General features: G+C 51.7%; 1 protein-coding gene across 1 annotated transcript in view; it reads left to right on the plus strand.

The window, feature by feature from the left end:
• Positions 1-16328, plus strand: part of STK11IP (serine/threonine kinase 11 interacting protein) — a 291281-nt gene extending 274953 nt beyond the window's left edge. The window contains exons 26-27 of the mRNA XM_078683491.1: positions 14565-16085; positions 16223-16328. Of these exons, the coding sequence (XP_078539617.1) occupies positions 14565-14705 (141 nt within the window). The 3' untranslated portion in view covers positions 14706-16085; positions 16223-16328. The remainder of the gene's footprint in view (positions 1-14564; positions 16086-16222) is intronic.
• Positions 16329-23389: the final 7061 nt, after the last annotated feature.

Here is a 23389-nt window from a genome sequence, read left to right on the forward strand (position 1 = left end):
TGAGCTTGGGTGTAAGCTTAGGAGCACTGGAGGCCTCGGTGTATGTCCTAGAGGTAACGTCTGTGCTGAGCTTGGGTGTAAGCTTAGGAGCACTGGAGGCCTCGGTGTATGTCCTAGAGGTAACGTCTGTGCTGAGCTTGGGTGTAAGCTTAGGAGCACTGGAGGCCTCGGTGTACGTCCTAGAGGTAACATCTGTGCTGAGCTTGGGTGTAAGCTTAGGAGCACTGGGGGCCTTGGTGTACGTCCTAGAGGTAACGTCTGTGCTAAGCTTGAGTGTAAGCTTAGGAGCACTGGAGGCCTTGGGGTACGTCCTAGAGGTAACGTCTGTGCTGAGCTTGGGTGTAAGCTTAGGAGCACTGGAGGCCTCGGTGTACATCCTAGAGGTAACGTCTGTGCTGAGCTTGGGTGTAAGCTTAGGAGCACTGGGGGTCTTGGTGTACGTCCTAGAGGTAACGTCTGTGCTGAGCGTGGGTGTAAGCTTAGGAGCACTGGAGGCCTCAGTGTACGTCCTAGAGGTAACGTCTGTGCTGAGCTTGGGTGTAAGCTTAGGAGCACTGGAGGCCTCGGTGTATGTCCTAGAGGTAACGCCAGTGCTGAGCTTGGGTGTGAGCTTAGGAGCACTGGAGGCCTCGGTGTACATCCTAGAGGTAACGTCTGTGCCAAGCTTCAATCTAACATTTAGAACCCAGGGGGCTTTGGTGTAAATCCTAGCCAACATGTGTGCTGAGCTTGGGTGTAAGCTTAGGAGCACTGGAGGCCTCGGTGTATGTCCTAGAGGTAACGTCTGTGCTGAGCTTGAGTGTAAGCTTTAGAGCACTGGAGGCCTCGGTGTACGTCCTAGAGGTAACGTCTATGCTGAGCTTGGGTGTAAGCTTTAGAGCACTGGAGGCCTCGGTGTACGTCCTAGAGGTAACGTCTGTGCTGAGCTTGGGTGTAAGCTTAGGAGCACTGGAGGCCTCGGTGTATGTCCTAGAGGTAACGTCTGTGCTGAGCTTGGGTGTAAGCTTAGGAGCACTGGAGGCCTCGGTGTATGTCCTAGAGGTAACGTCTGTGCTGAGCTTGGGTGTAAGCTTAGGAGCACTGGAGGCCTCGGTGTACGTCCTAGAGGTAACATCTGTGCTGAGCTTGGGTGTAAGCTTAGGAGCACTGGGGGCCTTGGTGTACGTCCTAGAGGTAACGTCTGTGCTAAGCTTGAGTGTAAGCTTAGGAGCACTGGAGGCCTTGGGGTACGTCCTAGAGGTAACGTCTGTGCTGAGCTTGGGTGTAAGCTTAGGAGCACTGGAGGCCTCGGTGTACATCCTAGAGGTAACGTCTGTGCTGAGCTTGGGTGTAAGCTTAGGAGCACTGGGGGTCTTGGTGTACGTCCTAGAGGTAACGTCTGTGCTGAGCGTGGGTGTAAGCTTAGGAGCACTGGAGGCCTCAGTGTACGTCCTAGAGGTAACGTCTGTGCTGAGCTTGGGTGTAAGCTTAGGAGCACTGGAGGCCTCGGTGTATGTCCTAGAGGTAACGCCAGTGCTGAGCTTGGGTGTGAGCTTAGGAGCACTGGAGGCCTCGGTGTACGTCCTAGAGGTAACGTCTGTGCTGAGCTTGGGTGTAAGCTTAGGAGCACTGGAGGCCTCGGTGTACGTCCTAGAGGTAACGTCTGTGCTGAGCTTGGGTGTAAGCTTAGGAGCACTGGAGGCCTTGGTGTACGTCCTAGAGGTAACGTCTGTGCTGAGCTTGGGTGTAAGCTTAGGAGCACTGGGGGTCTTGGTGTACGTCCTAGAGGTAACGTCTATGCTGAGCTTGGGTGTAAGCTTAGGAGCACTGGAGGCCTCGGTGTATGTCCTAGAGGTAACGTCTGTGCTGAGCTTGGGTGTAAGCTTAGGAGCACTGTAGGCCACGGTGTACGTCCTAGAGGTAACGTCTGTGCTGAGCTTGGGTGTAAGCTTAGGAGCACTGGAGGTCTCGGTGTACGTCCTAGAGGTAACGTCTGTGCTGAGCTTGGGGGTAAGCTTAGGAGCACTGGAGGCCTCGGTGTATGTCCTAGAGGTAACGTCTGTGCTGAGCTTGGGTGTAAGCTTTAGAGCACTGGAGGCCTTGGTGTACGTCCTAGAGGTAATGTCTGTGCTGAGCTTGAGAGTAAGCTTAAGAGCACTGGAGGCCTCGGTGTACGTCCTAGAGGTAACGTCTGTGCTGAGCTTGGGTGTAAGCTTAGGAGCACTGGAGGCCTCGGTGTACGTCCTAGAGGTAACGTCTGTGCTGAGCTTGGGTGTAAGCTTAGGAGCACCGGAGGCCTCGGTGTACGTCCTAGAGGTAACGTCTGTGCTGAGCTTGGGTGTAAGCTTAGGAGCACTGGAGGCCTCGGTGTACGTCCTAGAGGTAACGTCTGTGCTGAGCTTGGGTGTAAGCTTAGGAGCACTGGAGGCCTTGGTGTACGTCCTAGAGGTAACGTCTGTGCTGAGCTTGGGTGTAAGCTTAGGAGCACTGGAGGCCTCGGTGTACGTCCTAGAGGTAACGTCTGTGCTGAGCTTGGGTGTAAGCTTAGGAGCACTGGAGGCCTCGGTGTACGTCCTAGAGGTAACGTCTGTGCTGAGCTTGGGTGTAAGCTTAGGAGCACTGGAGGCCTTGGTGTATGTCCTAGAGGTAACGTCTATGCTGAGCTTGGTTGTAAGCTTAGGAGCACTGGAGGCCTCGGTGTACGTCCTAGAGGTAACGTCTGTGCTGAGCTTGGGTGTAAGCTTTAGAGCACTGGAGGCCTCGGTGTATGTCCTTGAGGTAACGTCTGTGCTGAGCTTGGGTGTAACCTTAGGAGCACTGAGGCCTCGGTGTACGTCCTAGAGGTAACGTCTGTGCTGAGCTTGGTTGTAAGCTTAGCAGCACTGGAGGCCTCGGTGTACGTCCTAGAGGTAACGTCTGTGCTGAGCTTGGTTGTAAGCTTAGGAGCACTAGAGGCCTCGGTGTACGTCCTAGAGGTAACTCCTGTGCTGAGCTTGAATGTAAGCTTAGGAGCACTGGAGGCCTTGGTGTACGTCCTAGAGGTAACGTCTGTGCTGAGCTTGGGTGTAAGCTTAGGAGCACTGGAGGCCTTGGTGTACGTCCCACAGGTAACGTCTGTGCTGAGCTTGGGTGTAAGCTTAGGAGCACTGGAGGCCTCGGTGTACGTCCTAGAGGTAACGTCTGTGCTGAGCTTGAGTGTAAGCTTTAGAGCACTGGAGGCCTCGGTGTACGTCCTAGAGGTAACGTCTGTGCTGAGCTTGGGTGTAAGCTTAGGAGCACTGGAGGCCTCTGTGTATGTCCTAGGGGTAACGTCTATGCTGAGCTTGGGTGTAAGCTTAGGAGCACTGGAGGCCTCGGTGTACGTCCTAGAGGTCACGTCTTTGCGGTGCTTGGGTGTAAGCTTAGGAGCACTGGAGGCCTCGGTGTACGTCCTAGAGGTAACGTCTGTGCTGAGCTTGGGTGTAAGCTTAGGAGCACTGGAGGCCTCGGTGTATGTCCTAGAGGTAACGTCTGTGCTGAGCTTGAGTGTAAGCTTTAGAGCACTGGAGGCTTTGGTGTACGTCCTAGAGGTAACGTCTGTGCTGAGCTTGGCTGTAAGCTTAGGATCACTGGAGGCTTTGGTGTACGTCCTAGCGGTAACGTCTTTGCTGAGCTTGAGTGTAAGCTTAGGAGCACTGGAGGACTCGGTGTACCTCCTAGAGGTAACGTCTGTGCTGAGCTTGAGTGTAAGCTTTAGAGCACTGAGGCCTCTGTGTATGTCCCACAGGTAACGTCTGTGCTGAGCTTGGGTGTAAGCTTAGGAGCACTGGTGGCCTTGGTGTACGTCCTAGAGGTAATGTCTGTGCCGAGCTTGGGTGTAAGCTTAGGAGCACTGGAGGCCTCGGTGTACGTCCTAGAGGTAACGTCTATGCTGAGCTTGAGTGTAAGCTTAGGAGCACTGGAGGCCTCGGTGTACGTCCTAGAGGTAACGTCTGTGCTGAGCTTGGGTGTAAGCTTAGGAGCACTGGAGGCCTCGGTGTATGTTCTAGAGGTAACGTCTATGCTGAGCTTGGGTGTAAGCTTAGGAGCACTGGAGGCCTCGGTGTACGTCCTAGAGGTAACGTCTGTGCTGAGTTTGGGTGTAAGCTTAGGAGCACTGGAGGCCTCTGTGTACGTCCTAGAGGTAACGTCTGTGCTGAGCTTGGGTGTAAGCTTTAGAGCACTGGAGGCCTCGGTGTATGTTCTAGAGGTAACGTCTGTGCTGAGCTTGAGTGTAAGCTTTAGAGCACTGGAGGCCTCGGTCTACGTCCTAGAGGTAACTCCTGTGCTGAGCTTGGGTGTAAGCTTAGGAGCACTGGAGGCCTCTGTGTATGTCCTAGAGGTAACGTCTGTGCTGAGCTTGGGTGTAAGCTTTAGAGCAATGGAGGCCTCGGTGTATGTCCTAGAGGTAACGTCTGTGCTGAGCTTGGGTGTAAGCTTAGGAGCACTGGAGGCCTCGGTGTACGTCCTAGAGGTAACGTCTGTGCTGAGCTTGGGTGTAAGCTTAGGAGCACTGGAGGCCTCGGTGTATGTCCTAAAGGTCACGTCTGTGCTGAGCTTGGGTGTAAGCTTAGGAGCACTGGATGCCTCGGTGTATGTCCCACAGGTAACGTCTGTGCTGAGCTTGGGTGTAAGCTTAGAAGCACTGGAGGCCTCTGTGTATGTCCTAGAGGTAACGTCTGTGCTGAGCTTGGGTGTAAGCTTAGGAGCACTGGAGGCCTTGGTGTATGTCCTAGAGGTAACGTCTGTGCTGAGCTTGGGTGTAAGCTTAGGAGCACTGGATGCCTCGGTGTATGTCCCACAGGTAACGTCTGTGCTGAGCTTGGGTGTAAGCTTAGGAGCACTGGAGGCCTCGGTGTATGTCCTAGAGGTAACGTCTGTGCTGAGCTTGGGTGTAAGCTTAGGAGCACTGGAGGCCTCGGTGTACGTCCTAGAGGTAACGTCTGTGCTGAGCTTGGGTGTAAGCTTAGGAGCACTGGAGGCCTCGGTGTACGTCCTAGAGGTAACGTCTGTGCTGAGCTTGGGTGTAAGCTTAGGAGCACTGGAGGCCTCTGTGTATGTCCTAGAGGTAATGTCTGTGCTGAGCTTGGGTGTAAGCTTTAGAGCACTGGAGGCCTTGGTGTACGTCCTAGAGGTAATGTCTGTGCTGAGCTTGGGTGTAAGCTTAGGAGCACTGGAGGCCTTGGTGTACGTCCTAGAGGTAACGTCTGTGCTGAGCTTGGGTGTAAGCTTAAGAGCCTCGGTGTATGTCCTAGAGGTAACGTCTGTGCTGAGCTTGGGTGTAAGCTTAGGAGCACTGGAGGCCTCGGTGTACGTCCTAGAGGTAACGTCTGTGCTGAGCTTGGGTGTAAGCTTAGGAGCACTGGAGGCCTCGGTGTACGTCCTAGAGGTAACGTCTGTGCTGAGCTTGGGTGTAAGCTTTAGAGCACTGGAGGCCTTGGTGTACGTTCTAGAGGTAATGTCTGTGCTGAGCTTGGGTGTAAGCTTAGGAGCACTGGAGGCCTTGGTGTACGTCCTAGAGGTAACGTCTGTGCTGAGCTTGGGTGTAAGCTTAAGAGCACTGGAGGCCTCGGTGTACGTCCTAGAGGTAACGTCTGTGCTGAGCTTGGGTGTAAGCTTAGGAGCACTGGAGGCCTCGGTGTATGTCCTAGAGGTAACGTCTGTGCTGAGCTTGGGTGTAAGCTTAAGAGCACTGGAGGCCTCGGTGTATGTCCTAGAGGTAACGTCTATGCTGAGCTTGGGTGTAAGCTTAAGAGCACTGGAGGCCTCGGTGTACGTCCTAGAGGTCACGTCTGTGCTGAGCTTGAGTGTAAGCTTTAGAGCACTGGAGGCTATGGTGTACGTCCTCGAGGTAACGTCTGTGCTGAGCTTGGGTGTAAGCTTAGGAGCACTGGAGGCCTCGGTGTACGTCCTAGAGGTAACGTCTGTGCTGAGCTTGGGTGTAAGCTTAGGAGCACTGGAGGCCTCGGTGTACGTCCTAGAGGTAACGTCTGTGCTGAGCTTGAGTGTAAGCTTTAGAGCACTGGAGGCCTCGGTCTACGTCCTAGAGGTAACGTCTGTGCTGAGCTTGGGTGTAAGCTTAAGAGCACTGGAGGCCTCGGTGTACGTCCTAGAGGAAACGTCTGTGCCGAGCTTGAGTGTAAGCTTTAGAGCACTGGAGGCCTCGGTCTACGTCCTAGAGGTAACGTCTGTGCTGAGCTTGGGTGTAAGCTTAGGAGCACTGGAGGCCTCGGTGTACGTCCTCGAGGTAACGTCTGTGCTGAGCTTGGGTGTAAGCTTAGGAGCACTGGAGGACTCGGTGTATGTCCTAGAGGTAACGTCTATGCTGAGCTTGGGTGTAAGCTTAAGAGCACTGGAGGCCTCGGTGTACATCCTAGAGGTAACGTCTGTGCTGAGCTTGGGTGTGAGCTTAGGAGCACTGGAGGCCTCGGTGTACGTCCTAGAGGTAACGTCTGTGCTGAGCTTGGGTGCAAGCTTAGGAGCACTGGAGGCCTCTGTGTATGTCCTAGGGGTAACGTCTATGCTGAGCTTGGGTGTAAGCTTAGGAGCACTGGAGGCCTCGGTGTACGTCCTAGAGGTCACGTCTTTGCGGTGCTTGGGTGTAAGCTTAGGAGCACTGGAGGCCTCGGTGTACGTCCTAGAGGTAACGTCTGTGCTGAGCTTGGGTGTAAGCTTAGGAGCACTGGAGGCCTCGGTGTATGTCCTAGAGGTAACGTCTGTGCTGAGCTTGAGTGTAAGCTTTGGAGCACTGGAGGCTTTGGTGTACGTCCTAGAGGTAACGTCTTTGCTGAGCTTGAGTGTAAGCTTAGGAGCACTGGAGGACTCGGTGTATGTCCCACAGGTAACGTCTGTGCTGAGCTTGGGTGTAAGCTTAGGAGCACTGGTGGCCTTGGTGTACGTCCTAGAGGTAATGTCTGTGCCGAGCTTGGGTGTAAGCTTAGGAGCACTGGAGGCCTCGGTGTACGTCCTAGAGGTAACGTCTATGCTGAGCTTGAGAATAAGCTTAGGAGCACTGGAGGCCTCGGTGTATGTTCTAGAGGTAACGTCTATGCTGAGCTTGGGTGTAAGCTTAGGAGCACTGGAGGCCTCTGTGTACGTCCTAGAGGTAACATCTGTGCTGAGCTTGGGTGTAAGCTTTAGAGCACTGGAGGCCTCGGTGTATGTTCTAGAGGTAACGTCTGTGCTGAGCTTGAGTGTAAGCTTTAGAGCACTGGAGGCCTCGGTCTACGTCCTAGAGGTAACTCCTGTGCTGAGCTTGGGTGTAAGCTTAGGAGCACTGGAGGCCTTTGTGTATGTCCTAGAGGTAACGTCTGTGCTGAGCTTGGGTGTAAGCTTTAGAGCAATGGAGGCCTCGGTGTATGTCCTAGAGGTAACGTCTGTGCTGAGCTTGGGTGTAAGCTTAGGAGCACTGGAGGCCTCGGTGTACGTCCTAGAGGTAACGTCTGTGCTGAGCTTGGGTGTAAGCTTAGGAGCACTGGAGGCCTCGGTGTATGTCCTAGAGGTCACGTCTGTGCTGAGCTTGGGTGTAAGCTTAGGAGCACTGGAGGCCTCGGTGTATGTTCTAGAGGTAACGTCTGTGCTGAGCTTGGGTGTAAGCTTAGGAGCACTGGAGGCCTCGGTGTATGTCCTAGAGGTAACGTCTGTGCTGAGCTTGGGTGTAAGCTTTAGAGCACTGGAGGCCTTGGTGTACGTCCTAGAGGTAACGTCTGTGCCGAGCTTGAGTGTAAGCTTAGGAGCACTGGAGGCCTCGGTGTACGTCCTAGAGGTAACGTCTATGCTGAGCTTGGGTGTCAGCTTAGGAGCACTGGAGGCCTCGGTGTACGTCCTAGAGGTAACGTCTGTGCTGAGCTTGGGTGTAAGCTTAGGAGCACTGGATGCCTCGGTGTACGTCCTAGAGGTAACGTCTGTGCCGAGCTTGAGTGTAAGCTTAGGAGCACTGGAGGCCTCGGTGTACGTCCTAGAGGTAACGTCTATGCTGAGCTTGGGTGTAAGCTTAGGAGCACTGGAGGCCTCGGTGTACGTCCTAGAGGTAACGTCTATGCTGAGCTTGGGTGTAAGCTTAGGAGCACTGGATGCCTCGGTGTATGTCCTAGAGGTAACGTCTTTGCTGAGCTTGGGTGTAAGCTTAGGAGCACTGGAGGCCTCGGTGTATGTCCTAGAGGTAACGTCTGTGCTGAGCTTGGTTGTAAGCTTAGGAGCACTGGAGGCCTCGGTGTATGTCCTAGAGGTGACGTCTGTGCTGAGCTTGGGTGTAAGCTTAAGAGCACTGAAGGCCTCGGTGTATGTCCTAGAGGTAACGTCTGTGCTGAGCTTGAGTGTAAGCTTAGGAGCACTGTAGGCCTCGGTGTACGTCCTAGAGGTAACGTCTGTGCTGAGCTTGGGTGTAAGCTTAGGAGCACTGGAGGCCTCGGTGTACGTCCTAGAGGTAACGTCTGTGCTGAGCTTGGGTGTAAGCTTAGGAGCACTGGAGGCCTCGGTGTACGTCCTAGAGGTAACGTCTATGCTGAGCTTGAGTGTAAGCTTAGGAGCACTGGAGGCCTCGGTGTACGTCCTAGAGGTAACGTCTGTGCCTAGCTTGAGTGTAAGCTTTAGAGCACTGGAGGCCTCGGTGTACGTCCTAGAGGTAACGTCTGTGCTGAGCTTGGGTGTAAGCTTAGGAGCACTGGAGGCCTCGGTGTACGTCCTAGAGGTAACGTCTGTGCTGAGCATGAGTGTAAGCTTAGGAGCACTGGAGGCCTCGGTGTACGTCCTAGAGGTAACGTCTGTGCCGAGCTTGAGTGTAAGCTTTAGAGCACTGGAGGCCTCGGTGTACGTCCTAGAGGTAACGTCTGTGCTGAGCTTGGGTGTAAGCTTTAGAGCACTGGAAGCTTCGGTCTACGTCCTAGAGGTAACGTCTGTGCTGAGCTTGGGTGTAAGCTTAGGAGCACTGGAGGCCTCAGTGTACGTCCTAGAGGTAACGTCTGTGCTGAGCTTGGGTGTAAGCGTAGGAGCACTGGAGGTTCGGTTTACGTCCTAGAGGTAACGTCTGTGCTGAGCTTGTAAGCTTAGGAGCACTGGAGGCCTCTGTGTATGTCCTAGGGGTAACGTCTATGCTGAGCTTGGGTGTAAGCTTAGAAGCACTGGAGGCCTCGGTGTACGTCCTAGAGGTAACGTCTGTGCTGAGCTTGGGTGTAAGCTTAGGAGCACTGGAGGCCTCGGTGTACGTCCTAGAGGTAACGTCTGTGCTGAGCTTGGGTGTAAGCTTAGGAGCAGTGTAGGCCTCTGTGTACGTCCTAGAGGTAACGTCTGTGCTGAGCTTGGGTGTAAGCTTAGGAGCACTGGAGGCCTCTTTGTATGTCCTAGGGGTAACGTCTATGCTGAGCTTGGGTGTAAGCTTAGTAGCACTGGAGGCCTTGGTGTACGTCCTAGAGGTAACGTCTGTGCTGAGCTTGGGTGTAAGCTTAGTAGCACTGGAGGCCTCGGTGTACGTCCTAGAGGTAACGTCTGTGCTGAGCTTGGGTGTAAGCTTAGTAGCACTGGAGGCCTCTGTGTACGTCCTAGAGGTAACGTCTGTGCTGAGCTTGGGCGTAAGCTTTAGAGCACTGGAGGCCTCGGTGTATGTCCTAGAGGTAACGTCTGTGCTGAGCTTGAGTGTAAGCTTAGGAGCACTGTAGGCCTCGGTGTACGTCCTAGAGGTAACGTCTGTGCTGAGCTTGGGTGTAAGCTTAGGAGCACTGGAGGCCTCTGTGTATGTCCTAGGGGTAACGTCTATGCTGAGCTTGGGTGTAAGCTTAGGAGCACTGGAGGCCTTGGTGTACGTCCTAGAGGTAACGTCTGTGCTGAGCTTGGGTGTAAGCTTAGTAGCACTGGAGGCCTCGGTGTACGTCCTAGAGGTAACGTCTGTGCTGAGCTTGGGTGTAAGCTTAGTAGCACTGGAGGCCTCTGTGTACGTCCTAGAGGTAACGTCTGTGCTGAGCTTGGGCGTAAGCTTTAGAGCACTGGAGGCCTCGGTGTACCTCCTACCGCTTCAACCCTAAGCCCTAACTCCTCTCCCAAAGTCTGAACTCCACCCCTCTGCCAAACCCTAAATCCATCCTCCCCTTGGTGTTGATGATGCTGGTGTGTGTGTGGGGTGGGGGGAGGGGCAGATAAGCATTGAAAAGGGTAGTGCTGAGGGAGAAGCCTTGAGGGGGGAACCTGCAGCTCAGCACCCCCAAGGCTTCTCCAGATGAGTTGGGAGCTAGGCTGGCTGATAGGGTGTGTCCAGAGAGGAATGAGCTGATCCATAGTAGCTCGGAGCCTCGAAGTCCAACCTAGAAGAGCCGTTTGATTAGGATGGGATGGAAGAGGATGTTGAATGCTGCTGAGAGGTCAAGTAGAAGGAGGGTGCTTTGTGACCTTTGTGCATAGTGAGGTGGATGCCATTGGTGGCTGCTGTGAGGGCTGTGTGCTTGCTGTGGTTGGGTTTGAAGCCAGATTGTGAGAGGGGTCTAGGTGTTGGTTTGTGTTGATATGGTTGGTTGGGTGGGTGTTAATTAGCTCCTCCAGTGCCTTGGCTGGGTTAAGGAGGAGGATGATGGGCATGTAGTTGGCCATGTTCAAAAGGTCAGGTTTTTTTGATGGGTGGTCGGAAGGTGTTGTGTTTCCAGGGGTCTGGGTAGTGGTGGTAGTGAGAGATGGGTTGAGTATCAGAGTGAGAAATGTGCAGAAGAGCTTGAGGACTTCGTGTTGGCATGGATCCGTGAGGGCTTCCGAGTGGATGGAGCACATGGTGCTGGAGGTTTCTGTGGAAGAGATGGCTGGCCAGTAGTGTAGGTCTTCTGGGAGTTGTTGTTTGTGGAGTAGAGGTTGTCCAGAGTGGAGAGGGCAAGTCGGGGGGAGGGGGGTTAAAGTTAATGCATATGTTTTTCATTTTTCTTGAGAAGTAATTGTATACTTGGGTCCAAAACCTATTTAGAGGTGGTTATAGTTGTGGTTCTGTCTGGCTCGGGGGATCTGAATTCTTTTCATGATAGAGAAGGTTTTTTGGTGGAGTTGGAGCTATTGTGAATCCACTCGGTAAGAGTGGAGCGCTTGGTAGTCGTGAGGGTCTGGTGGTAGATCCGAGGGCCGCTTTGTAGGAGTCTTTACCTGCGTTGTCATGGGAGTGACGTCATCGTCGCTCCAGCTGCTTGCAAGGGCACTTTCGGAGTTAGAGGTCCTTTGTTTACCAGCTGGCCTGTGGCTCAGAGGGAGTAGTGGTGAATAATTTTAGAGGGTTCCTGGTCTCTGCGAAGAAGGTAATCCACGAGTTGATGGTTGTGATGGTGTACTTTAGGCATAGTGGGAAGAAAGTTGAGATTCAAGTATAAACATCCAAATATCCTTGGGGATTTTGTTCCAGTGGTATTCTGAAGTCTGGATGTTCACAGGTCTGGGTTGATTGGGTAGATGCAAACTGCAGCAGACGAGGGAGTAAAAGGTCCTTCCAAGTGAGAGGTGGGTTTGTCTAACGTGATGTTGGAGAAGTTGGTGAAGACTGGGGTGAGGAAGTGTCCGGCCATGATGGTGGGGTCGTACACGCGGTGGGTGAGTCCCAAGATGCTGAGGTCTTCCAGTGGTGGATTTGGGGCCAGTCAGGTCCTCCAGGAGCAGGTTGAGGTATCCACGCAGGATTTAGGAGTTGGATGTGAGGGCCAGAGTGGCAATGAAGTCCGCGAGTTTTGAGCTAAAATTGGGCCTGGGCCAGGGCTGCAGCAGAGTAGTGCTACTCCCAGGTTTGGGCATGTGATGTATTAAAGTCGATGTATTCCACTATGACCAAGAGTACTGTTGGAAGACACCTACTGCAGAAACTGAAATGTGATAGTGAGGTAGATCTAGAAGAGTCTTCCCTTTTCAGGATGGCGACCCCCACCCACCCTAAGGGGGCATGCTTCATCATAGGGTCCCTCACATTGGTGGCCACCAGTGTGGACTCAAACCCTCTAGTTCAGGGGAGCTCTTATGGGTGTTTTTTTAAGGTGTTAAAGGTATGGTGTGGTCAGACCAGCGGGGGGATGGTAGAGGCGGAAGGCACGATGTACTACAGCCAGCTGCTTAAGTCGGCTGAGGTGAAGGAGCTGTTGAATTCCTCATGATAGCTGTTGGCAAATCTACCTCTGGGTTTCTTGGTTCTCTTTTATCTTGTGATCTTTGCCAGGGTGGGCTGGCCAATGGTTTGTCTGGGGCAGATGCCGGGTTAAACCATGTTACGTAAGAATTAGTGGTCAGGAGAGAGTTCGTGCAGGAGGTCCCAGAAGGTTAGTGCTCATGAGGAGTGTTGCAAGGGTGGGAAGGGTGGGAGAGCAATGCAAAACTGCAGAGAAATAGGAAAAGAGAACACAAAAAGTGGCAGAGAAAGAAAGGCAGAGGCACAAAGAGAAGACCGAAATAGGCAAAAAGAGGCTTACAAAGGGGATATAAGGCAAAATAGGCACTTACAAGACGAGGCACAGAAAAGAGACAGCTGGGGGAGCCGAAAAAAGCTGCAAGTCCAAAAGGCTTGGCATTTCGGGCTGGCCTGTTCCCACAAGGAACAGGGTCAAGACTGATTTGTAGATGGCTGGGTCCAAACTGGGGTGGTGTGGTGAGCAAAAGGATGATGGATTCAACCCAGATCCTTGTGACTGGGGGTGAATGTTTTCATTGTCCTGCATTCCGTCCATCAATTGTTTCTTTTACATATGTCACCCTAAGTGGGAAGGGTATGCCCAGACGTGGGTCCCATGCTCACTACACCACTGGATTCAAGCTAGCCTGGCTGATGAAGGGTGATGCCCTGAAACCGGTCCCAGGATGCTGGTTTCCAGTCCAGGGAGGACCTGGCCTGGTAGTTCGGTCTGGACTGTTCCCACAAGGAACAGGGTCAAGACTGATTTGCATATGGCTGGGTCTAAACTGGGGTGGTGTGGTGAGCAAAAGAATGATGGATTTAACCCAGAGCCTTGTGACTGGGGGTGAATGTTTTCATTGTCCCGCATTCCGCTCATCAAGTGTTTCTTTTGCCAGTCCACAAGAGCCCAGACGTCTCCAATACAGAGGCTTGAACGTCGCCATGCATCTAGCACTGGTCAGTGTACTGAGACTGCTTGGAAGACGCTTTGTGTTTCATAGTGCAGGGGGCATGCCAGCTGCACTTTGAAGAGGGGAGAGAGAACCCCTTGCAGGCGAGTGAAGTGAGTGACTGCCCCCACCTGCATGGGGATATCTGGTAGGTTCATAGAACCCCCTTTTTCCCTCCGAGCGACTGCCTTTAGGAGGCACACTGAAAATGCGAGACTTTTTAGTGGCGCTCTTTCAGTCCACCTCTTATGGGCAGGTTTGTGACCATAAAACGGCGCGGGTGCAGAGACAAAATGATTCCCTTGCTTGCATGGGTCCATACCCCCATGCACACGAGGGCGCACCCTCATGATTACGCTGGCGCTACATGTGTGCCAACCCTATCAATATTACAGAAGGAGTTTTACAAGTGTCTGGGCCCCTCCTGCAATGGCAATGTGTCCCGGGGGCACACAAAGCGGGCACAGTCCACACTTTCGCCCCCAGGGCAAAGTGTATAATACGGCCCCTGGTGTGCAACATAAACGGGCACTGGAAACCTTAGGCAACAAACGTGGCGGCTTCTAAAGTTGCACTTTGCCCACCAGTGACATTAATCTCAATTTAACCATTAACTCCGATTTAATGCACTGATTCTTTTGATTCCTTACAGTACCAACGTTGGAAGTCCCTCTCTGTTTTTTCCAATCAGGCTGATAGCCCTTCCACAGTTAAAGCAACAGTGCGGGGTTTTTACTGTTAAAAATGTAAAGTACATGTTCTACTTTTTAACACAGAGCCCCCTGCCTTAGGGCTTGTTAAGTGACTTATATGTTTTAAAAAGGGAGATTTGGGCTTTGTCATTACCTTAAATGGCAATGCCGAGTCAGCAGTTTTAAATTGGCCTTCCAGTCCGTGGTGGTGGACTTGTAGCCAGGGTGTTCTTGTGGTGGCAGAACTAGTGCTGCAGTCCAGAAGAGACACTTCAACTTACAGGCCTGGGTAACCCTTGTACCGTATACTAGGGACTTAGAAGTAAGTTGAATTATGCCAATTGAGGACAAGCCAATGAAAGATGTATGATTCTATGGGTCGGATCACAGGCACTGAGTCCTAATTAACAGGACTCTGAGCATCTCAGAGCCATTATACCAGTGTCTAGTAATCAAACTGGGGGCAAAAGGTGGGAGTGAAACCCCCAAAAAGCCTGTTTCCTTACAGAAGCCGCCTTATCGTTTCTGCCTCCTCAGGCCACACTGACTTTATGTTGACGCATCCATGAAAAAAATGAAACCACACACACTCTCTCTCACCCTCTGTCTCTCACCCACTCTTACATCGGTCATGCCCTTTGCCTGAAAGAACAGTTTCCTACAAGGTAACCAGTGTTGTCTAATTTATTTACAATGATTTGACTGTTTGAATTTAAAGACGTTCTCATTAAGCGATGCTGAGGTTTTGTGCATCTTTTAGTGTGTCGCCTCTCAGCAGTTGAGTAAGTGTTTGTTACTTTCTTCTCTCCTCAGACCACACAAAGGGAAACCATCTGGCATCTACGGTCCGAGTGTCCAGACCTGCTCCGTGAGCTGGTGCAATGGGTGAAAGTTCCGTGGGAAGAGATGTTCCACATCAAATTCAACTGCGTGATGCACGAGACGTTGGACTGAGAGCTGGGACGACATGCCCTAGCAGGGTGTAGGCCTTACCTACTGTGAGACGCACTAAAAACTGTGAATATCTCTGCTTTTCAATTGGCGGACACCTCGTACACAAGCACCTTAATAAGAATCAGCAACACTTCTCTCCTTCAACGGAGACCGCTCCCTCTTTGGTCATCACCAGGAGCCTTGGAAATGATTCTGGAGTTGAGAAGATCTCTTCCCTTTTAAATCATGGAAAGCCTTTGAGGTTTCTCTTCAGCTCTAGGACGAACAATCAGTTCTGTTCAAGCTCTCCCTGTGACGTTGAAGATATTTCACCGTCTAAATCCCACGTGAGCAATGCTGAGAGCCAAGGACAATCTGTCCTTTCGAGGCGAGGCACTCGCTCATTAAATTATTACAGAAAATTAACACAAATGTATGCAAATGCACAAGCATCCATACGTGTCTTCACACAGATGGTGTTTGTCCCAGTCTATTTGACCAACCAGCACCTGTTGCAGATATCTCTGATGAACACAGATCAGGCCAAAAGGGAACAGCTGGTCGTCCACGATAGAGCCAACGAGCTCCTCTTGGTGAACCACTAGTTAAACTTATTTATTGTGAAAAATCTGCCTCTCTGCCTACCAACAGTAGCGTCGGTAGCACAGAAGACCTCTCTTCTTGAAGCACTTGTGAAACCTATGTATCTCCCCCATTGAATCCTGAAAAACCTGTCTCACCCCTCTTCCAAGGGTAGCATTGGTAGCACGGGAGACGTCTCTCCCTGAAGCATTGTGAGACCGCTGGTATCCCTCCTGTTCGGTTTTCAACGTCTCTTCTTTAGGTTGCTACAGTGTCTCCCCTAGCTTGCCAAGGACAGCGCTGGTATCCAGAAGACCGTAATCCCGTGGAGTAAAGGAGCCTCATCCTATATATAAAATACATGGATGGATGAAGAAACCGCTCCCGAGGGGTCAGTCAAGGGGCAGGCACCTTGTTACTCTCACTTGGTATGTGCAGTGTGAGTATCTTCTTGTTCCTCGCACTTGGCGTGTGCAGTGTGAGTATCCATTCTACCATGTACGTGTCGGATAAGTTGGCCTGTTTGTTTCTGGACTTCAGAAAATAGTGTTTGGCCAGGACTGAGACCCCCAGTTCTGTTCCTCCATCTCTTCCACTTGGGCATCAATGCTGTGAAATCGAAGTCCATTGGAATATAGAACGGCCAGTGACCAGTCGAAACAGATCCAGATTAGGATCCATCTTATCCAGGGTTTATGTTGGACTTGTTTTGGTTTTCCCCATCCTTGAATCCATTGTTACTGTTGCGCATCCTTCTACCCCTCCGCACTCCCAGTGCTGCTCACAGACCCTCTTTCCATCGGTTGATCTCCTCTCCCGGTGCTGCTCACAGACCCACTTCCCATCGGTTGATCTCCTCTCCCAGTGCTGTGCACCTTACCCTCTTTCCATCGGTTGATCTCCTCTCCCGGTGCTGCTCACAGACCCTCTTTCCATCGGTTGATCTCCTCTCCCAGTGCTGTGCACCTTACCCGCTTCCCATTTCCAGCCCTGGGATCTACCAGTCTTTCCTTGTACTTCGATCCTTCAGCCCAAGTCCTCTCAATGCAGTCACCTTTCCCAGCCCAATCGATGTATCCATCTTTCTCAGCCCTATCAGTGGATCCATCTTCCTGAGCTCTCTGTGGATCCAGGTTTTGTAACTCTCTCAATGGATCCATCGGTCTCAGCCCTATCAGTGGATCCATCAGTCTCAGCCCTATCAATAGATCCATCTGTCTCAGCCCTATCAGTGGATCCATCAGTCTCAGCCCTATCAATAGATCCATCTGTCTCAGCCCTATCAGTGGATCCATCTGTCTCAGCCCTATCAATAGATCCATCTGTCTCAGCCCTATCAGTGGATCCATCTGTCTCAGCCCTATCAATGGATCCATCAGTCTCAGCCCTATCAGTGGATCCATCAGTCTCAGCCCTATCAATAGATCCATCTGTCTCAGCCCTATCAGTGGATCCATCTGTCTCAGCCCTATCAGTGGATCCATCTGTCTCAGCCCTATCAATAGATCCATCTTTCTCAGCCCTATCAGTGGATCCATCAGTCTCAGCCCTATCAATAGATCCATCTGTCTCAGCCCTATCAGTGGATCCATCTGTCTCAGCCCTATCAATAGATCCATCTGTCTCAGCCCTATCAGTGGATCCATCTGTCTCAGCCCTATCAATGGATCCATCAGTCTCAGCCCTATCAATAGATCCATCTTTCTCAGCCCTATCAGTGGATCCATCAGTCTCAGCCCTATCAATAGATCCATCTGTCTCAGCCCTATCAGTGGATCCATCAGTCTCAGCCCTATCAATAGATCCATCTGTCTCAGCCCTATCAGTGGATCCATCTGTCTCAGCCCTATCAGTGGATCCATCTGTCTCAGCCCTATCAATGGATCCATCAGTCTCAGCCCTATCAATAGATCCATCTTTCTCAGCCCTATCAGTGGATCCATCAGTCTCAGCCCTATCAATAGATCCATCTGTCTCTGCCCTATCAGTGGATCCATCAGTCTCAGCCCTATCAATAGATCCATCTTTCTCAGCCCTATCAGTGGATCCATCAGTCTCAGCCCTATCAATAGATCCATCTGTCTCAGCCCTATCAGTGGATCCATCTGTCTCAGCCCTATCAATGGATCCATCTGTCTCTGCCCTATCAATAGATCCGTCTGTCTCAGCCCTATCAATGGATCCATCAGTCTCAGCCCTATCAGTGGATCCATCTGTCTCTGCCCTATCAGTGGATCCATCTGTCTCTGCCCTATCAATGGATCCGTCTGTCTCTGCCCTATCAATAGATCCGTCTGTCTCAGCCCTATCAATGGATCCATCAGTCTCAGCCCTATCAATGGATCCATCTGTCTCAGCCCTATCAATAGATCATCTGTCTCAGCCCTATCAGGGGATCCATTAGTCTCAGTCCTATCAGTGGATCCATCTGTCTCAGCCTGATCAGTGGATTCATCTGTCTCAGTCCTATGGATCCATCTGTCTCAGCCCTATCAATGGATCCATCTGTCTCAGCCCTTTCAATGGATCCGTCTGTCTCAGCCCTATCAGTGGATCCGTCTGTCTCAGCCCTATCAGTGGATCCATCTGTCTCAGCCCTATCAGTGGATCCATCTGTCTCAGCCCGATCAGTGGATCCATATGTCTCAGCCCTATCAATGGATCCGTCTGTCTCAGCCCTATCAGTGGATCCGTCTGTCTCAGCCCTATCAGTGGATCCGTCTGTCTCAGCCCTATCAGTGGATCCATCTGTCTCAGCCCTATCAGTGGATCCATCTGTCTCAGCCCTTTCAATGGATCCGTCTGTCTCAGCCCTATCAGTGGATCCGTCTGTCTCAGCCCTATCAGTGGATCCGTCTGTCTCTGCCCTATCAGTGGATCCATCTGTCTCTGCCCTATCAGTGGATCCATCTGTCTCAGCCCGATCAATGGATCCATCTGTCTCAGCCCTTTCAATGGATCCGTCTGTCTCAGCCCTATCAGTGGATCTGTCTGTCTCAGCCCTATCAGTGGATCCATCTGTCTCAGCCCGATCAGTGGATCCATCTGTCTCAGCCCGATCAGTGGATCCATCTGTCTCAGCCTGATCAGTGGATTCATCTGTCTCAGTCCTATGGATCCATCTGTCTCAGCCCTATCAATGGATCCATCTGTCTCAGCCCTTTCAATGGATCCGTCTGTCTCAGCCCTATCAGTGGATCCGTCTGTCTCAGCCCTATCAGTGGATCCATCTGTCTCAGCCCGATCAGTGGATCCATCTGTCTCAGCCCGATCAGTGGATCCATCTGTCTCAGCCCTATCAATGGATCCATCTGTCTCAGCCCTATCAATGGATCCGTCTGTCTCAGCCCTATCAATAAATCCATCTGTTTCAGCCCTATCAATGGATCCATCGGTCTCAGCCCGGTCAGTGGATTCATCTGTCTCAGTCCTATCAATGGATCCATCTGTCTCAGCCCTATCAGTGGATCCATCGGTCTCAGCCCTATCAATGGATCCATCGGTCTCAGCCCTATCAGTGGATCCATCGGTCTCAGCCCTATCAATGGATGCATCGGTCTCAGCCCGATTAATGGATCCATCGGTCTCAGCCCTATCAATGGATCCATCGGTCTCAGCCCTATCAATGGATCCATCGGTCTCAGCCCGATTAATGGATCCATCTGTCTCAGCCCGATCAATGGATCCATCGGTCTCAGCCCGGTCAGTGGATTCATCTGTCTCAGCCCTATCAATGGATCCATCGGTCTCAGCCCGATTAATGGATCCATCTGTCTCAGCCCGATCAATAGATCCATCGGTCTCAGCCCGGTCAGTGGATTCATCTGTCTCAGTCCTATCAGTGGATCCATCTGTCTCAGTCCTATCAGTGGATCCATCGGTCTCAGCCCTATCAGTGGATCCATCGGTCTCAGCCCTATCAATGGAACCATCTGTCTCAGCCCTTTCAGTGGATCCATCTGTCTCAGTCCTATCAATGGATCCATCGGTCTCAGCCCTATCAGTGGATCCATCGGTCTCAGCCCTATCAATGGAACCATCTGTCTCAGCCCTTTCAGTGGATCCATCTGTCTCAGTCCTATCAATGGGTCCATCTGTCTCAGCCCTATCAATGGATCCATCGGTCTCAGCCCGATTAATGGATCCATCTGACTCAGCCCTATCACTGGATCCATCTGTCTCAGCCCTATCACTGGATCCATCTGTCTCAGCCCTATCAATGGATCCATCTGTCTCAGCCCTATCAGTGGATCCATCTGACTCAGCCCTATCACTGGATCCATCTGTCTCAGCCCTATGAATGGATCCATCTGTCTCAGCCCTATCAGTGGATCCATCTGTCTCAGCCCTATCAATGGATCCATCGGTCTCAGCCCTATCAGTGGATCCAGCTTTACCAGTTCTTTCAATAGATTCATCTTTCTCACCCTACCATTGAATCCAGCTTTCACTCTTTTATTGCTTATCCTGTTATCCCTTTCTGTCAGCTGTGTTTAGATCTTGTTATTCTAGTCTGTAACTGTGGTATTTATTTCCTAGTGTCTAGTTTTTAATCAATCTTCCAGTACCTGTACAGGAATTCACTTGCCTCTGTCCTGGTACTTGTAGCTTTCTCTTCAAGAGCCTGACCTAGGATGCCGACCTTCTAGCTTCCCATTGAAGGGTTTGTGTCCCAGTTCTCGTCCTGGAAATGTGCCTTTCTCGCAACCACCTTTGACAACCCCACGATCCGAGGATCCCTATTTGCAGTGCCAACCCATCTTGAAAAACCTCCTTTAGTCACATTTGTGTAGCCCACGCTTCATCCGCTTCTCCTTCTAGCCCCCCGGATAGTGCTCATCTGAGGCACCACCGCAGGAGTGGACTCGCTCATCTGAGGCACCACCGTAGGAGTGAACTCGCTCATCTGAGGCACCACCGTAGGAGTGAACTCGCTCATCTGAGGCACCACTGCAGGAGTCGACTCGCTCAACTGAGGCACCACCGCAGGAGTGAACTCGCTCATCTGAGGCACCACCGCTGAAGTCGACTCGCCCATCTGAGGCACCACCGCAGGGGTCGACTCGCTCATCTGAGGCACCACCGCAGGAGTCGACTCGCTCATCTGAGGCACCACCGCAGGGGTCGACTCGCTCATCTGAGGCACCACCGCAGGAGTCGACTCGCTCATCTAATGCACAGCCGCAGGAGTCCACCCGAGGACTTTTTCTCACTGTGCAAGTCCTGAGATAACCCTCAATCCTGGGTCCCTCTGTGTGACTGCATCCACAGAGGCAATAATAAGTTGGAGGCTTTATGGATCTGCATCTCTCTCAATTTTTTTTAATTTCCTCTATTTTTCAGAGATTGTCTTACTCTGCTTATGAATAATATAAATAAAAGTTGATACTTTTTTTATATCTGTATTTTGAGAATTTCTTTAGTCCTTCATGGGTGTTTGGGAGTGGGTAAGCAGCTGATGCATGGTACATGCAAGAGTACGGCTGGTGGCGCTGCCCTCGGTCTGCAGGACCTGACGCTCTGGCTCAGCAGGATGACTGCCCTATTCCCCTTGTGTTCCTCTCCCTGCCGCTGGAAGACAGCCAAAGGATTTGGCGGTTCATTGAGCTCAAGGAATCCAGGATGATACTGAGGTTTCGTGCATGGTCTGTTGGGGGGTGGGGGGAATGAGGGAGTGGAAGGGAACGCTGCAGGCCACAAAGAGTCCTCCCAGGTGGAAGGCGAGGGGCCCATGATGAGAACTTTGGTCTTGTCTGAAATAAGCTTGAGGCAGCTGTCCTTCATAAAGGTGGCAACTGCTTTCATCCCATTTTGGAAATTGCACTTGGTGGCTGTGGGTTCATCTATGAGAGAGAGAATCAGCTGGGAGTCGTCAGCCTAGGAGACTATGCTTAGCCTGTGGCTTCTTACTATGGCTGCAAGCAGGGCCATGTAGATGTAGAAGCTGGTGGGGCACTCCGCAGCTGATGTCTGTAGGTTTTGAGTTGAACCGTGGAAGTTTGACTTTCTGCGTTCGGCTGGTGAGGAAGGAGCGGATTGATTCTAGGGCTTTGTCGCAGATGCCGGTGTCGTGGAGTCTTGTGCAGAGGGTGTGGTGGGAGACGGTGTGGAAGGCGGTTGAGAGGTCCAGGAGGATGAGGGCAGCATTCTCGCCTTGGTCAAGGAGTGTGCGGATATCCTCTGTCACAGTGAGGAGAGCTGTCTCTGTGCTATGGTTGCTCCTGAAGCCTGATTGTGAGAGGTCCAGGATGTTGTTTGCTTCGATGAACTCAGAGTAGGTATTGATGGCTTTCTCGATGAGTTTGGCAGGGAAGGGGAGTAGAGAGATGGCTCTGTATTCCTTGAGTTCCGTTGGATCTGCAAAGGGTTTCTTTAGTAGGGGGTTGATCTCTGTGTGCTTCCAGACTTCTGGGAAGGTTGCAGACTCGATGGAGCAGTTGATGGTGCGGCGGAGTCCAGGTGTGATGGAGGTTCCTGCTCTTTTGAAGATGCGGTGCAGACAGAGGTCTGAGAACTTCATCATCCTGAGGGCGGTGTCAGTCGTAAGGATGGTCCAGCTGGTCATGGTCTGCAGGGGCTTGGAGCCATTGGTTGTGGTGGTGTGGGTGGGTCTCAGGTTGCAAAGCTGTCGTAGATCTCCTTGACCTTGCGGTGGAAGAAGACGGTGAGCTTGTCGCAGAGATCTTGAGCTGTTGGAATGTCTGCTGTCTCTGTACTGGGTTTAGCAATTCTTTGACCATGGCGAAGGGTTTTTTGCTGTTGTGTGCTTTGGCGTTGATGCGTTCCTGGATGGCTGCTTTCTTTGTTGTCCTGATGAGGTGGACGTTTGTGGTGGCGGCGGATTTGAAGTCTGCATTGTCTGCTGTGATCTTGCTGCTCCTCCATATTTTCTTGAACCGAGTGCTGGTGCGCCTGGACTCTTGGAGGGCAGGGGAGAATTAGCTGGCTTTCTTGGAGGGCTGTTTGCCTGAAGGGTTTCCTGATCGGGCCAATGTGTTGGCGTAGTAAGAGATCCAGCGACGAGGTTGCGTGCTGAGGTGTTGGTGTACTTGGTTGTGAGTAGTGGGGTCTTGCTGAGAGAGGTGGTAAGCTGGTCTTCAATCACCTTGTTCCAGGATCTGTGAGAATTGCGATGGACGTGGTGCCCTTCCAGTGTGGTTGATGGAGATGTGAGATGTTGATACTTGCAGTGCGGATGGGGTCGTTCATGTGTCATGCTGAGTGGGTTGGAGAGGTGATGAGTTGTTTCAGTCCAATGGTGGTGAGGTTCTCCATTAGAGATGAGGTGTTGTAGTTAAGTATGGGCCAAAAATCCGTTCCGCTCGCGAAATTCACGGATTCTCGGCGAAATTGCTGAAAATTTGCAAATTCACTCGCTGGCGGATTTTTTTAATTTTTATGGCCAGCTCACTCAAGTGACCAAAGTTCCAGGCACACACGGTCACTGGAGGCAAATATTCTGGCCCTTTCGCAGCTGCAGTGTAGGAAAAGCACTATGCATTTACCCAACGAGGTAGCACTTACTGATTAGCCAGTAGAAAGTACTCCAGTTGAGTAGAGGTATTGCACAAAACGGTGGCATCTTCGTGGATAAAATATGCAGGGCAGGATTCATTCTGGCACGAGGCTCCTGTCACAACACTTAAACCTCAACAGGAAGCACTTACAGATTATCAGGTGCCCGAGTTGAAGCGCAAATTCTGTAACGTTTTAATCAGCCCAAAACATTAGTGAGCACGGTCGCGGCTGGGCAAGTGTGCTTTATCTCCGTCTCTGCCGCCGAAAATTAGCTGTAATACTTCGGGGAGGTCTTTGCATCCATCAGTTTCTCGAGCGTGATCCCCGTGTAATTCCTGTCACCAGGAGGCTGCTTTCTCCTCATATGATGCCCTACTCGCTCTCTGACCCTTTATACACAAGAGGCATGTGAACACGCATAGAAGCTCCGCCCATTTGGCCCTGCACATCAAGAAACAATCTTTTCTGTGCAAATCCACGAGTTTGCGAATTTTTTCACGAACTCGTGGATTTTTTTGACGATTTCGCGTGAATTTGCGGATCGCAGATCCGCAAAATTCGCCCATACTTAGTTGAAGTCTTCAAGGTTGTCCAGGTGGAAATTG

The sequence above is a fragment of the Lissotriton helveticus genome, chromosome 3_1 (assembly GCF_964261635.1).
Source record: "Lissotriton helveticus chromosome 3_1, aLisHel1.1, whole genome shotgun sequence".
NCBI classification, from domain to species: Eukaryota; Metazoa; Chordata; class Amphibia; order Caudata; family Salamandridae; genus Lissotriton; species Lissotriton helveticus.